This window comes from Dipteris shenzhenensis, chromosome 2 (assembly GCF_047967505.1).
Source record: "Dipteris shenzhenensis isolate YYH24624 ecotype China chromosome 2, Dip_SZ_1.0, whole genome shotgun sequence".
Lineage (NCBI taxonomy): Eukaryota > Viridiplantae > Streptophyta > Polypodiopsida > Gleicheniales > Dipteridaceae > Dipteris > Dipteris shenzhenensis.
In genome coordinates this window covers 31075672-31091629 of record NC_141597.1, presented here as the reverse complement: position 1 = coordinate 31091629, position 15958 = coordinate 31075672, and the positions used below count along the sequence as shown (strand labels likewise).

The window sequence follows — 15958 nt, the reverse complement described above, 5'->3', positions numbered from 1 at the left end:
TCTCAGAAATACAGCAAACTGAACAAGTAAAATCCCTTCCTGGGATGTAAGATGCACAAGTAAAATATGCCCACAGTGACAAATACTGTCACAGCCTGTCAAAGGCTAAAAATGCACCACAATGCTCTGCTCAATGCCCAAAAATCTGCAAATAGAATCTGCAAAAGGTGGCAAAGTCTGCAATTTGACTCGTACTGAGTCCAAAACTGTCTGCAAACTTCCAAACTGCTCTTTTACTTGCAAAATTGCAACCCAAATGCAAAAGCCCCAATTTCTTATGGGAAATTGCATACAAAAGAGGGCAAATGGTCTGAAAGCCCCAAATGTTGCACAAATTGCACTCTGCCTGCAAAAGCCCCAAATTTCTGCAATTCTCTGCAACAAATGCAAAAGCCCCAAATTTGCTCCCAAAATGCAGGCCAAACAATGGCTCTCTGCACCAATGCCTGATAAAAAACTCCTTCCAATGTTCACCTGCAATGAAAGCTCTGCAAACAACCACCTTTCTAGAGTACCCTGTAAAGGCATCCTGACCTCAAGAACAGCAACAGTCCGTACAGTACATACTGTACAGTTGTACGGACAACTGACGTCAGCTGTATGGCAGATGTACGAACTGTACGGGCTGTACGGTGCTAATGCAACAGGAATAGAGTTCGCACGTGTGGAGCAGCTGTACAAATGTACGACAGCTGGTACGGACCTGCTGTGCAGTGCAGTAGGGCACAGGTACGGACTGTACAAAATCCGCACGCTGATTGTACGGAAGGCGCTCGATGTACGGCATCTGTACGGAAGGCGCTCGATGTACGAAATCAGTACGGCGACTGACGACGTTGCAAGTACATACAGCGACATAGTACGACTGACTGTACGGCCGATGTACAGAATCAGTGAGCAGGGAGCATGCGTATGGCGCAGGGTGTACGGCACCTCAAGAACTGAAGCGTGGGCTGCTGTACGGACGGGAGCTGAGAGCAGATTGGCACTGGTACGGAAGTTGTATACGGAACAGCCAACTGTGGCTGTACGGAATGATTCGCAGGTAGGCAGCTTCTCACGCTTGAGCTGAAGCTTGTGGGGGCTAGGAAGCTAGGAGCAGGATCTCGCTCTGATACCAAATGTTAGAAACCAAGAGAGTGAGAGAGCAGGAAGCAAAAGAGCTGAACGTAGTGTTTGCAATAGAAGAAGTGACTATTACAAGAAGTAGGATGGGTTTTGTCTAAGTGACAAAACCTTATCCTTCACTAACCGTAGTTAGTGTACTAACTGTGGTTAGGGGGAAAAACCTCTAAAATGAGGGAAAAGTGCCCCTAACCTACTTATTACATTACATTGGTCACTGCTGAATTATAATGATAATTCTAACAAGAGGGACGAAGGCGGGGGCGGTGAGGCGAGAAGGGGGATGACCAGGCCAGGCTACACAGAGGGCAGCGAAGGGAGGGTGATAAATTAGGGAGTTCAGATGGCAGCGGTAGTCCAATAGGGAAAATTTGAGAGAGAGTTTATTAAAGTCTTCGGAAGACCAATGGGTTGGGCACAATGGAACAGTGGTCCGGAAGGGTCCTTTGGCCATTGGAGCAAATTACCCATGGAAGCAGAGGCGAGGCTTGATGCCCTAGCGCATCTGCAAGGGGCACGGTGGCAGATGTGCAAGATTGACTTAGCCATTCTGAGTCCTAGTGGGAAGGACTTCGCGTATGGAGAGATAGCAGATGGTTGGGGCAGTTTTCCCATACGAGTGTTCCCTTGAGGATGTTGATGCAGCGAGGCAGCACACACCCGCCGGCTTCTTCCGTGTAGGACCTGGAGGCCTACTTCAGCCACTCACGGAGAGAGACCCCAAGATGGATGGGAGTCTTGATGGGATTCACTTGCAGATGATCAGAGTGGTGGGACGTCTGGGGAAGGAGTGGCACATTGACCCTCCCAGTATCTCAAAGCAGGATGCCCCTAGATGGTGCCTTTGGCTGTGCGAGGGTAGACCCCTGAGGGAGGTCCAATGGGATCCAGGAGAGTGGTTCTGGCCTTCTAGGGGCGGTCTGGCCGAGCAAGTGGAGGAGGTGCCATTCTATTCCCTACACCACGCGGATTGGAAGGAAGCTTCAGATGGACTCGTCGAGGTGGATCCCCTCGAGGGAGAGGCATTGGGTGACCGAGAGAGTGCCCTGGGATGTTCGCTCCAGGTTTTGGACGCGGTTGTGGTCCAATTTGCAGCCGAGGAAGATATCATACTTCTTCTGGCTGGCCGCCCACGGAGGCTTGCCCATCGAACTGTGGTTAGAGCAGATGCAAGTGGAGGAACAATGCCATTGTTGCTCCGATGGTGTCTTGGAGACTATCCCGCACTGCCTATGGAGCTATCGTAGCATAGCGAGGATTTCGATGGGAGCCCTCATAATCATGACACGTATGCAGAGTCTTCAGAGAGACTACACCTGGGAGATGGTGGCCTGGTTGACAGAGGGAGGACACGTGTTCAAATTGATGAGATCTCCCCAACCTACCGGATACAAGGTCAAAGCATCTAGAGGATAGCACTCCACGAGGCAGTCCCTCCTAACAGCCTAGCTCCTCCTCCTAGGGAGGACAGCGTTTGGGAGGTGGTAGCCAGCATCACGGCACGGAACATTTGGGTGGCTTGTTGCAGTCTTGTGATGGTGAGCATCCGGTTCCACCCTCGGCTACCCTAGTCGCCATCTGGCAGGACATCATAAAAACACTACGGTCCACCTAGGAGCGTGGGACTCCAGGTTCCAAGACGACTATCAAGAGGCGTGCTCGTTTCTGCAAGGCTTGGCCTACATGAGTTTTCTACATATTCACCCCGCGAGCAATTCGCTAGTTGTATAGTCCCCCCACTTGGTTGTTAGCCCCGGTACCAAAGATCCCCTAGGCAATGAGCTGGGTTTCTCTGGAAGAGGCCGGTTCTTTCTTTCGAAGTATCCTCTCGTGATCGAAGTATCCTCTCGCGGTGCCTAACTACCTCATGAATGAAGCCTGCTAAGCATCTATGATCTAAATAGGAGAGGAATCCGGACAGGGCCCCGTAACTATCTCTGAAGAGTCAGTAGAAACGCTCGCGGATCTTATAATAGATGGGACACCTGAAGATGAAGTGCTCGTCTCAACCTCCTGCATATCGCATAATGTGCATAAGCGCCTCTTCCTAGGTAGAAGCTCTGCCCTGCCCCTCTCTATACGAAGTCTGTGTGAAGAGACCCAGAATTGCCTAATAGAGATCCTCAATGAGTGGGGTAAGTGGATCCGCGTGTACCCTAGTGGATCAATGAAACCCTCATCTGTGATATGTAAGCAGTGATCTCTATAGAAGCTAAGCTTCAATGGGAGTTCGCTCAGTGCCAACCAGGTCCGAAATGTGTGTAGCTGTAAGAGATCCTCACGGATCACCTGGTTGACATCGTGTGACATGAGGGGGGAGAAAGGCGCATCCAAACTGTACTGGAAGGGAGGGAGTCTATCCATGTGGAGTCCCAACCTCTCAAACCATCTCTCTATGTGTGCATACCAGCATCTTTGGTCACCTCATGCTGAGAGTGTCATAGGAAGACAATGCCAACCATGGCAACCTCTTGCGTCCGGAAGGGTAATCCCCATACTCTCTGACTCGGTACACATATTTGATAACCTAGTGGAGATAACCCAAACTCAACTTTGTATGATCTGGTGAGGAATTGATGGCTTGCTGCGAATCATCTGTGATAGCATGAGCACTTGTAGTCGCTCCACCCGTGCCCACTCTATATCGGATAGATCTCGCTCCCAACAAGGGCTGCCATACATGCCCGCTGGGCGGACCAAGTAGTCAAACAGCAACCCCTTGCTCTGTGGATCCTAGAAGTGTGAGCGGAAGCACTGCCTCTCTAGTCTGGCTAATGATGCGTATCCTCTACCCAAGCGTGCTTGCATTGCGGGTCTCATAGTGAAGATAGGCCCGGAGAAGACCCCAACCGCTCCACCACCCGTCACCCCCACAAGAGGTGACACATGCAAGGCCACTATTCTCAACTTTCCCATCCCCTCTCCCTCATACCACTGGGATTGCTTCGCCACTGTATTCAATTGGGACCATTGAGACCCGTGTATTTGTACCTCAAGTATCCGCCATCTTTGCTCTGATGGCACGACCACCACCCACTATCTTGCCACACCCCCTACCTTTGTACCTCAACCCTTTCAGTTTCAGCTAGGACAGGGTCTCATTGACCAACCGGACAGATGGAAGACTTTACTCACAGAGGTACATAGTATACGGGTCAAGAAAGTGGAGTTGACATGCTACGCCCGGGAGCAGGCTAGGTTCACTCAGGACTTGGCTAGAGTGGTTCAGGAGCAAGCTCGTCATATCCAGGAGCAGGCCAATATCATCCAAGTGCTGAGGCAGAACATGGTTCAGCTTAGGAGGAAGTTCCTCGTATAGTTACAGGGAGTACACTTGTACAATTATAGGGAGTACACCGGTGGTAGAGGCCAGATTGTGAGCATGCAATCTGTGATCGAGGAGACTTACAGATGGGTCGACGCAGCCAAATGGGAACTCGCAAGGGCCACCGTTTCGGCTACCTCGTGGAGTAGCAACAGAGATCCAATAAGGCTCTCAACATCAGAGTCCGTGGGATCCCACGCACTGAAGCTACGCCGATGTTAGATGCGACGGCTTTCGTGGCCACTACTCTACGTGTAGTTGAGCACGGGATCGAGAGGGCATGGACGATGGGGAGAGATCCCGACTGAGAGCAGCCCTTGATCATATGGTTTCATGATGCTCAGGCTCGACTTTCGGTTTTACGACGCAGGTCGGTACTACGAGATCAGCCAGGGATCTCCGTGGATGAGAAACTCACCCCTCTACAGCTTCTTACAAGCCCCCGTCGGGCATCACTCCCCCCCCCCTCCACATAGGGAGGCGGGGTCTATGAGACTCAGATCTCCAAGACCCTATTCTGCACCATTTGGACCTGTAATGGTACCTTATGGTCAAAATTTTCTCGGAATCCTATACAAGCCGCGACATATTCTTTTACACAGAGACACATCAAAGTCCAGAGCGCCCCTTACCAGTAGTCAGTGGGTACACACGGGAGTCTGCCTACAAAGATGAGACTAGGGACACAGGGGGGTACGTGGATCAGGAGGGAGGATATGTAGGTAAGTTATACTTTAATAGCTCAAACAGTTCTAGCCATTTGACGACTCCTAACGAGTGGTTTCACAGCTTGAAAAGATGTCGTCCATAGAAAAACATAAACAAGAAGTTATCGTTGTGTGAAGCTTGACAGTTTGCTTTCAACTTTAGGAAGAAAATGTCAGACATGGGTGAATGAGAGTCTAAATCACACGGAAAATACTATGCAAATAGTGCAACATAGTATAAAACAAATATTAAAAAAGCTATATCCGGAAATGTATCAAACAAAGGTTATGTAGGTAAGTTATACTTTAATGGCTCAAACAATTCTAGCCTCCTCCTAATGAGTGATTTCACAGCTTGAAAAGAGAAACCACTCATTATGATGTTAAGTTGGGAGTTTCCTTAGTCCAAATCAAAGATATTGATAAGGTACAAATGCAAATGAATCCGGGAACAGGTCCGAACTCATCCTCTAAAAACACTAGATTTGTGATTAAAGAATTGCAAGAAACCAAGCCCAAACAATCTACAAACAAAATTACTTGAGCAACCCGTACTAGCTCACACCCGCAAACAATTGATTAATATTATTGAAAGCGAAGAAAGTTCTTACACACACTAAAATATGTAAAAGAACGCAGACAAAGCCACAAACACTTCGGACAATATAGCAAGCAAAGCATTTGAAAGTACCTACAACTTAATTTATGCATAGCTAAGCTAATACACGAGTTTCCTTGTTTGGTGTATAAGTACTATAGAATCGCAAAAAGACTGACCCACGTATTCTACAAACAAGACCACTCTTGCAACACTAAGCCATCCCATTGGTTTTCAGATTTGCAAACAAATCGATAAAATTCAATTGTAGTATGTCAATCCATTCTTTTGTTTTCACCTGCTAGATGGTAGTCTCTCACACTAGGAGACGTGCTAGGAGCCACAGGACAAGCTCTACCTCTTAATGAGGTCTCAGATTGATGTCCATGCTTCTCTTGACGTATTTGGTTTACTACTACATGCATCCAATTCAAAAAGGACTTTCCTCATTTGCATGTGTATACACCCTTATTTGCTAGCAAACTTCAAAGACCTTATTATAGCCCTAGACTTGGACAACGTGATAATTCCATATGTCAACATGCTTTCATTTTTAGGAAGAAAATGTTAGACATGGGTAAATGAGAGTCGAGATCATACATGAAATATTATGTAAATAGTGCAACATACTAGAAATGAAATACTAAACAAGCTTTATCATTGTATATAACAAACAAAGGATATGTAGGTAAGTTATACTCTATTGACTCAAATGATTATAACCATGTTACTCCTCCTAACGAGGAACTGCTGATTATCATGTTGAGTCGGGAGTTCCCTTAGTCCATCAAATCAAATATATTGATAAGGTACAAATAGAAAATATATCTAGATGAATCCAAGAATATGCCCAAGCTCATCCTGTAAAGACGCAACACATAGTGCGGTTTCAATCTCATGATAGTCACCCATAAGGTTGAAAACCATGGACTACATCACGCATAGCGGAGACTAGCTACTATGACATCCCTAACGACGTCCTTTGAGCCTAATGGTGGATATAGACCATCGTATAAACATATGCCCTTACACATACAAATTCGCACACCCACACGTACTTCAGCATCCATTTATACAAATAAAAATTTTAAACAAAGATCTATGGAACATGAATAAATCGTTATACATCAAGAAAAACCTTCTATTTGTCAGTGCTATAATGAAAAGAAATAAGAAGGTAAAGTTTGATGAAAACATATATGCTATGTCTCGTTGGAAACAAAGCTAAAGAGTGATGACGTCAAAGTCATAGCTAAAGGTGTAGATAGCTCTACAACTTTTACATTAAACTTTAAGACCTATTTTTCTCAATTGAACAAGTTAATCATGTGGCGTGAAAGATTTCATCAAATGCACAGAGCCTTGCCCTAATGAATGGGACATGTTTTGTACATGGTCAACCGCATCTTCAACAAGAGTATAATAGGTAAAGGATGTCTCATGGGAAAGCATCGTCATGAAAAGTTTCCAAAGAAAGCCTCAAGGAGGAAAAACATCCTTGAGCCATACATTCAGCCCTTTGACATTCAATCAATGTTCACTCTATAACTGGCAAAGCATATGTTTTGACATTTACATATGACTATTTTAGAAATCCAATGCAAGGCTTATCACCGTCCCAAAGCCTCATCAATATGGTGACGGGCTTGAACACATGATACACGTCCTTCCAAAGGTATTAGATAAGAAAATAGTCTTGCATCCAAGCATAGTCGCCAAAAATTGTTCGAAACTACGTTTCGGAGCTTTCAAAACTTTCAAAATAGGGCCCAATATTTCGAAAACCAAAGTTTCCTCTATGTGCGTAAAAAGATGCCAAATCCAAATCGTATATCCCATAGGTCCTATAAATTTACAGATATGACTTTGAAGGAATGGACTAAAAGAAAGCTAGGGATACCCTGCCTTGAAAATCGGACATTTTGCCCATCAAGGTTTTCACTGTTGGAATACTCACCTCGTAAGCCCCCATTTGAGGAGAGCGTGGGAGAGGTGGACTTAGGGTTAGGGTTGCCATGTGGGCATGTCACATTGGCAGTACCTAGGCTGCCATGTGGGTAGCAAGCTCACAGCAAAGCATAGAGTTGTGGGGCTGCCACATGGGCTGCCATGTGGGCAGCACAAAGGAGGACTTACCTGGCAGTGTGGAGCCAGCATGTTGGACTGCAGCAGGCCAGAAGGAACATGTGGCAGTACAGATGCAGATAGGGGGGCCAGAACAGCATGGAATCTTGAGAGACCTGTTGCGGAGGATGTACGGACCTGCAGTGATGAATCAGGGGGCTGGAGAACGTCAGATCAGAGGCGGGGTACATGCAGCAAGATTGCGCCTACATGGGGCACCTATAGGGCCTGCAATAGGCCTCGATTTGGGGCAGAAAATGGCCTGGGCCACTGGCTGTATGCCACATGGCCAGGCGCCTATTTTGAGGACTGGTTGGGCTCGTCAAAGCCAGCCAACCAGGTCGGTTGGCCATTAGGGCTGACTGGGTCAGCCATTAGGGGGACTGATAGGTCAGTTGTTTTGGGGGGCCTCTGGGCCTATTATAAGGAGCCCCTCTAGGGGCATTACATCCAGAGTTGCAGGCTTCAGAGTGCAGATTGGAGCAGGGCACAGCCAGCCAGAAGGGCTCCCAAGAGATCAAGGGAGGTGGCAAGGACCTGCAGACAAAGAGACAGGAAGAGCTGCACCCTTGGCTGTCCTCCAGGGCAGCAAGGTACAAGGATCAAGGGAGCAGACTGGAGCAGCAGAGCAGCAATGCTTGGGGCCTACATCCAGGAGGACCAAGAGAGCTGTCTACTGCAGACAGAGCTCAAGGTAGGGTTGCACCCTTGGCTGTCATCCAGGATCTTAAGGTACAGGGATCAAGAGAAGCTTGGCCTCACCATTGGCTGCAGATCGGAACAGCAGCAAGGTCAAGTCTTCTAGGCATTCACTGCCTCATAGGTAGCTGTCTGGAAGGATAGCTTGGAGGTGTGTTTGTCGGCACAGGTGACTAAGCCTACAAAAGCTCATCAGAGAGCTTGCGGGCTTACAGATCCAGAAGTGCCATGGAGGAAGTATTGTCTAGGCGGATGGGAATATATTTTGGTCAGTTCTACATCTCTTGTGCAGCATTGTTTATTTACTGGCTTGCATATACACACATGTTTGTTGAGTACACACAAGTAAAGAAGTATTGGATCCCATAGTTAAACACTTCCACATGTAATTCCTGGGGTGCTCTATCAGTCTTCCGCTGCAGGATAACCTCTGTCTGGTTCATTTCTAACATTTACTATTTGTATTTGAGTTGGATGACATGCAGAGGCCCCACCTAATCAATTGCCTCATTGTGGGCATCTAATAACCTCTCTACTCTTCAAAGTTGTCAATTGACTTCAGAAGCATGACTTGCCTTTGCGGTATATATGCCCTAAATAGACCAGCTTTGTGTATCCTTCGACTCCTCTCGCCATCCAAACTGCCTTAGATAGTCCAGTTTTGTGTACCCATTGACTCCTCTCCCCATCCAAACCATGGTTCTCAATGCCTCGTAAGGTCTATAGAAGAGAGAAATGCTAATGGCACCATTGTTTCAAATTGTTGTTACCACTAACTAAGGCGGCCCTTTGAGTCATCCACCTACAAGGTGTTTGAGAGAGCAAGCGACATTGTTTCAAATCATTGTCCCACTTTCTTAATAAAGGCTGCCCTTTGAGTCATCCACCTTTACCCTCCTACCAAGGTACCACGTAGCTATAAGGCTTAGCCTATCTCACTAGACTCTTAACCACAGCAAAAGATATAGATACAATGGTAGAAACTCGAATACCTATAGATATTGCTCTTCTAATGCATGTAAGTCACATACAAATCGAGGACGAGGTAAGTGTATGATATTTTCTATCAATTTATCAATTAGCTTAAGAAAGTCGGGATATCATGGCAGCCATGGCATTGATTTTTGTGAAAGATGTGCGAGCATTGTAGAAAGCGTTGCCTTAGCCTTACCAAGTTAGAAACAGACTCAACTTTGCCCACACTGAAGAACTGGAATGCAAGTTACCACATCAAGCTTCTTTAAGTTGATACACAAATTAGCTTAGACAAAGCCAGGCAATCATGCGGCCATAATTTAGATCATTAAGAAACGATGAGTTGACAAGGAGTTGGTAGAGCCTAACAAGTGAAAGGCCTGTTATGGACACACAAATAGCGCATGTGTTCCGTGAAAAAGACGCCATATTTGCTTGCCTTGCAAGCTTTATTACAGCAACCTCAAAGCTTGAAGATAGATCTTGTATCTTTTATGTCACAATGGTTAAATAGCAAAACGATACAAACCTGAGAGGCAGTAACCGGATCCTTGCCATAGAATCCCTGAAGACTGCTGGCTCGGCCAATGTATCTCAGCAAAGTGCTGACACCATGCAACTCTTCCCTGTTACACATAAGATAGAGAAAGATAAATCCATTGACGAGGCAAACGAAACCTATCTGATTGCTGCAGCTTGATTGAGTACTATCAAAGCAAAGTCAGCTTCCACACACGTCAACCATAAACTTCCCAGATTGACTACCTTACAAAGTGGAAGAGGAGCATGCAAAGAAGTTACCCTGTGGAAAAAAAGAGAAATGAAGCGCAGCCAGTAGTGAGAGTAGGGCTTAATACAAGTGATATGCCTCCCACAGCTGCCGCTACGATCACTGCAACAGGAGCAGCATCAGGGCAGTGAAACAATGTCAATGTCTCGACCTCCCCCATCTCCAACAGCTGTCAGTTCTCCTGCAAGCACCAAAAGCAATTAAAGTTTTCAAGCTTTCCATTCTTAGAATCGTGTATGGCTAAGCCACACAAATGCAGAGGCAGGATGAATGATTGCTAGATATTTCGGTTGGACTTTTGAGTTCTGTATCTATTGGACATCAGCATACTTTCTTCTCAGGTAAGGCTGGGAACGTGAATCCACCTTCCTTGAAAAACGTTCCCCCTTCTCAAGTAAGGCTGGGATAAAGCCCAAGATTAGAGGAGAGTTACGAGGTAACCCCAATTCTTTTGTTCGTACAGCAGAAGCTGGGAAGGCATATCACTCCCGGAGTGCTAGGGAACCTCTGGAATGACCTTTCTTAGCCCGCAAGCTGTCTTTCCTTTGTATCCTCACAGCTACCATACAGTGGAACGAACCATGTCCACGGGCTGATAATGCTAGACTACAGCTATGTGGCTGAAAATACCATTGCGTCAACAGAGGCGTGATCGAAGGAAAGAAAGTATGATAATTCTAGAGTCCAGATACTATCATGGCTAAAAGTACAATTCCATTTACAGAAACATGATTGAAGCTACGAGTAGAAGCGAGCAATACTCTTTAAGAATGCTGAAGCTAAGAGTAGATGAAGGTTTCTGCAAGGATTCAGGAGGCCAAGCTTTGATTCCCAAGCGAAGCAAATGAGGGAGAGGCAAACATACCACACTGTGCCTGTAATCGATCAGCACTGGTGTTGGAAAGCTCGTTCTAGAGAATCTCCACGATTTGCTAAGAGCGCAGCTGAATGCAAATAATAGCTTTAGAATCTTTGACAATATATAAGGTTTAATAACAACATAGTGGGAATTAGGGTGGTTTCACACCACCTTTCCACTAGGAAATCTAATTGACCAGCCGCCTCCGCCGCCGTTTGCCACCACTGGCCGCTCATTTATGTCATAACTTTGGATTTGTTTAGCATTCGGAGGAGATGGAATGATCCTATCGTGTAGCAGTTGAAGGGCGGCCTTCATGGGCCAGACATAACATCTTTTGTTGCCAATGTCCAAGCCCTATCCCTCCTGATTGGGCCAACTAGGACAACAGTCCTTCACACCGCCGTCGCTTGGTGTGAACCTAACCTAAAATAGAAGCTTCCTCATGGAAGCGTGCCTTTACTGATGTTCTTTGCTTCGTTTGCATTTATGTTGGCTGTTAATTCACCTCCTTCTTTTGCCTCATGAATGACAAAAAAGTAAAACCCTAAAGTTACGCTCTTTTAACTCACTATCTTTGATTGATTTAACTTCTACCTTTCGTCATTTGTGATTTTACATTTCAGGCAGGCATTATGAACCTTAGGGACGTGGGTGAGGAGTAATTGTGAACTACAGTGGCCATCTTCGCTATATGGGAGCAAAAGTACATGACGATCGGTTGAAGGAGAGCTTGCGCACCATTTCGCCATTCTCCAAAGCTCCCAAAAACCTTTATAAAGGGCCACGTCATACAAAGGTTTTTAAACCTTTGAAGAAAGCCACATCATCACTCTCTCTTTTTACCCCTCTTCACCCAAGCTCCAAAAATCATTTTTCACCCCCTCTTTCTTCCAAGCTTCTAAGATCCTTTTCACCCCCTTTTTCCAATCTCTTTAGCCTTGCCATAATTAAAAGGAGAGCATCGGACTTCGAGATAGAAGAAAGTGGAAGAAGCGGAATCGAAAGGATCATGAATCAAAAGAAAGCGAGAAGTCGTGGGTCGAAGAAAGCATGAAGGCGAATCCAAGACCATTGAATAAATACTAGGGAAGTGGCCATTGCATTTTTCTCTCTAGTACAAAGCATTTTTCTCTCTAGTATAAAGCATCGCCATAACCAAGTTATTCAATTCTCAATCAGTAACTCCTATGGAAAAATCACCGACTCCTCCTAATCAAGTTGAGAGGTCCACCTCTCGACTTAGAGAAACCTCTAACATTCTTAAGGACTGAAACCATCCATTTTCAACTGGGACAAAAAGGAGCATGATAAAGATGCGATAAATACATTCCTGCAAAAGTGGCGAGACTTCCATTGACTCAAGAATACCTCTCCTGAAAATCAAGTTGTGGAAGCAAGTCTTTCCTTGGAAACAAGGCCTATAAATGGTGGATGAGCCTCAGAGAAAATGATAGAATTCCTAGGTATTGGGATGAGTTTTGAACAAGCCTTCTTAAAAGAGATTTGACCGAAAATTAAATTAAAAAGGGCATGGGAGGCTTGGGACAATTGCACTGTGGGTAAAAACACTCTGGTCCAGTATATAGCGCATTATAGGGAGGCAGTCCTTAAGCTGAAAGGAGTTTCATGAGAGGTCTCAAAGACACTTATAAGGTTGAGGTGAGAAGAGTTTCTCCCAAAAGCTTTGAAGAAGCAATTAAATATGCCCAAATATATGATGATACAACTGGGAAATCCAAAGCTTGAACTTCGGAACAAACATGTTTTATTCTTAAGTTCAACAAGTTTTCCAATTTAAAAAGGAAGGAGCACTTTAAGAAGGAGGCTTCTTAGGCACCACCTAATAAACCTCAAACACAAAATTATCCTTTCTTGATGAAACAAGAATATGAAAGGGCCCAGTAGGAAAACCTTTGCTTCGAGTGTTTCGGCAAAGACCATGTTGCTTGGAACTGCCCTAAAAATAAACAAGGAGGAGCTAAAGCCCCAAATAGACCTCCACAAAAATAAGTACATTCGGTGCAGGTGTTACCACTTAATGGTACTGAAAAGTACAGTGAGGTAGAGGTCTATCATGAGGATAGCACACACATGTGCTATCTATCATCAGCAATGTGGCAGCCCACCTTTGGTCCTCCTGATTTAATGAAAATGCATGGAAAAATAAAGGGGCAAAGGGTAAGAGTAATGGTCGATGATAGTGCAACACATAATTTCTTGAGTTACTTGTTACTTAAGAAAATAAAATTGCCTGAGAGTCCAAGTGCCCATAAATATCTGATCTCTTTGGCAAAGGGCAGATGATAAGAAAGTTTGGGACACCATGATACATGGTGTAGAGGTGCATATTCAAGGCTATCACGATGCCTTACATTTCCAAATTATGCATCTTTTTCGTTTGATTTGCCTAATGGTTTACCCCCTGAGAGAGAAGTAGATCATAAAATAGATTTGATTCCTGGATCTACCCCTGTTTGTAAACCCCCATATAGGCCTAGTTAAACAAAGAAACTTGAGGTCGAGAGACAATTAACTAATTACCTTAGGAAGGGCCAAATTCAACCAATTTTGCTGGTAAAGAAAAAGGATGGCACTATGCACTTATGCATAGACTATCGAGCATTAAATAAAATCACCATAAAAAATAAGTATCCTATGCCTTGCATTGATGAGCTCTTTGATCAATTGCAAGTAGCAGAATATTTTACTAAAATTGATTTAAGGTTAGGATATCACCAAGTACGAATTAGGAAAGATGATGTCCCTAAGACATCATTTCATACTAGGTAAGGGCATTATCAATTTAAAGTAATGCCATTTGGATTAAGAAATGCTCTAGCAACTTTCATGACACTTATGAATAGTGTCTTAAGTTTAGGGAAATTCATTGTAGTATTTTTAGACGATATCCTTATTTATAGTAAAACCAAAAAAAAGCATTTGGAACATTTGAGAAAAGTGTTCAAACTACTTAGAGATAATTCACTCTTTGCTAAACAATCCAAATGTGAATTCGTTGCAAAAGAAGTGAAGTACTTGGGACCATATAATATCCCAAGAAGGGGTTCGTATGGATCATGAAAAAGTAAGGGCCATTTTGGAATGGTCACATCCTACAAACCTAGAAGAATTACACATTTTCTTAGGTTTGTCTGGATTCTATAGGAGATTCATCCAAGATTATGCTAAAATTGATGTTCCAATAACGAGACCAGCTTAAGGGGAAGGAAAGCATGTTCATATGGGATGAACCTCAAAAGAGAAGTTTTGAAAAATAAAAAGGTGGTGGATCCCAAGGGAGTTTTACTCAATTTCATAATGTTTTCCTAGAGTCCTTAAAAGGGCAATGTGAGTTTGATCCTCACTTGTCTAAAATATGGAAAGCAATAAGAAATAGGGATCCACCTAATCTCGAGAGGCTTTCACTAAGGAGTTGCATGGAAATAGTGACACACCACGGGTTGGCAATAAAGGACTCAAGTGGGAAAAATATGCTATTGAGGATGGCTACTTACTCTACACGGGCAGTGTATGTATCCCAGATAATACTGACATTAGGGACCAAATTCTTTTTGAATGTCATGATAGTCTGAGTGCTGGACACCTGAGAATTGAGAAGACATAATCGCTTCTAAAAAGGCAATTCTTTTGGACTGGAATAAGTAAGGACGTCCAAGACTATGTATTGAAGTGCCAAAAATGCCAGGTCAATAAGGCTAAACACCTTAAGGTAGGAGGTCTTCTACACCCATTGGAGATTCCATCTGGCAAATGGGAAAGCATCTGCATGGACTTTATTGTGGGATTACCTAGGACACAGAGGGGGCACAACTTTGTGTGGGTAATTGTGGATCGGTTGACCAAGATGGCTCATTTTATTCCGGTCAATGAAGATGTTAAAACTCTAGAATTAACAGGCTATATGTGGAGCATATTTATAAATTGTATGGGCTACCAACCGATATCATTAGTGACCGGGATAGCAAATTCAATAGCCATTTTTGGAGGGTTGTGTTTATGAGGTTAGAAACTTCATTGAATATGAGCACCACACGAATCATCCATAGAGTGATGGTCAAACTGAAAGGGTCAATCAGATCATTAAAGATATGCTTCGAGCATATGTAAGTAAATGACAAACTAATTGGGAACAATATTTGCCCATATTAGAATTTGCATATAACCGTGCCAAAAATTCGGCTACAAGTTTTATTCACGATGATATATGGATTTCAACCAAGAGCCCCAATGATAGTGGGACTTGAAAAAGAGAAGGTTTAAGCGGCCAAAGTCTCTTTCTTGAAGATGAAAATCAGATGCTTAAGTTAGCTAAAGATAGCATTAGAAGAGCTCAGGATAGAGCACAAAGTTATGAAAACCCTTACCATAGAATGTTGGAGTTTGAAGTAAATGAGAAAGTGTATCTTAAGGTACCTAAATCTTTAGAATGCTTAAAGACTGGTAAATGTCCGAAGTTATCTCCTAGGTATTGTGGACCATTCACAATACTTAAGAGAATTGGAGCTTGCTTACAAATTAGCCTTACCTAAGGGATGTAGAGTACATCCAGTTTTTCATGCAATTAGGCTAAAAAGAAAGTTGGGAGATGATGATAATCTCATTGGAAATCAAGTCCTCATTGAACTCATTGAACATGCATATTTACCACAAGAAAAAAGAGCACGACATACAATATGGCAAGAATGTCTAGTTAAGTGGAAAGATAGACCTGAAGAGAGTTCAAATTAGGAAA

General features: G+C 44.2%; 1 protein-coding gene across 1 annotated transcript in view; it reads right to left on the bottom strand.

Moving 5' to 3' along the window:
- Nucleotides 1–11310, bottom strand: part of LOC147904615 (Glutamyl/glutaminyl-tRNA synthetase, class Ic) — a 47818-nt gene extending 36508 nt beyond the window's left edge. Inside the window, exons 1-3 of the mRNA XM_087387592.1 lie at nt 11209–11310; nt 10355–10524; nt 10083–10179 (exon numbers count right to left, since the gene is read on the bottom strand). Of these exons, the coding sequence (XP_087243718.1) occupies nt 10083–10179; nt 10355–10503 (246 nt within the window). The 5' untranslated portion in view covers nt 10504–10524; nt 11209–11310. The remainder of the gene's footprint in view (nt 1–10082; nt 10180–10354; nt 10525–11208) is intronic.
- Between the last annotated feature and the right edge of the window lie 4648 nt (nt 11311–15958).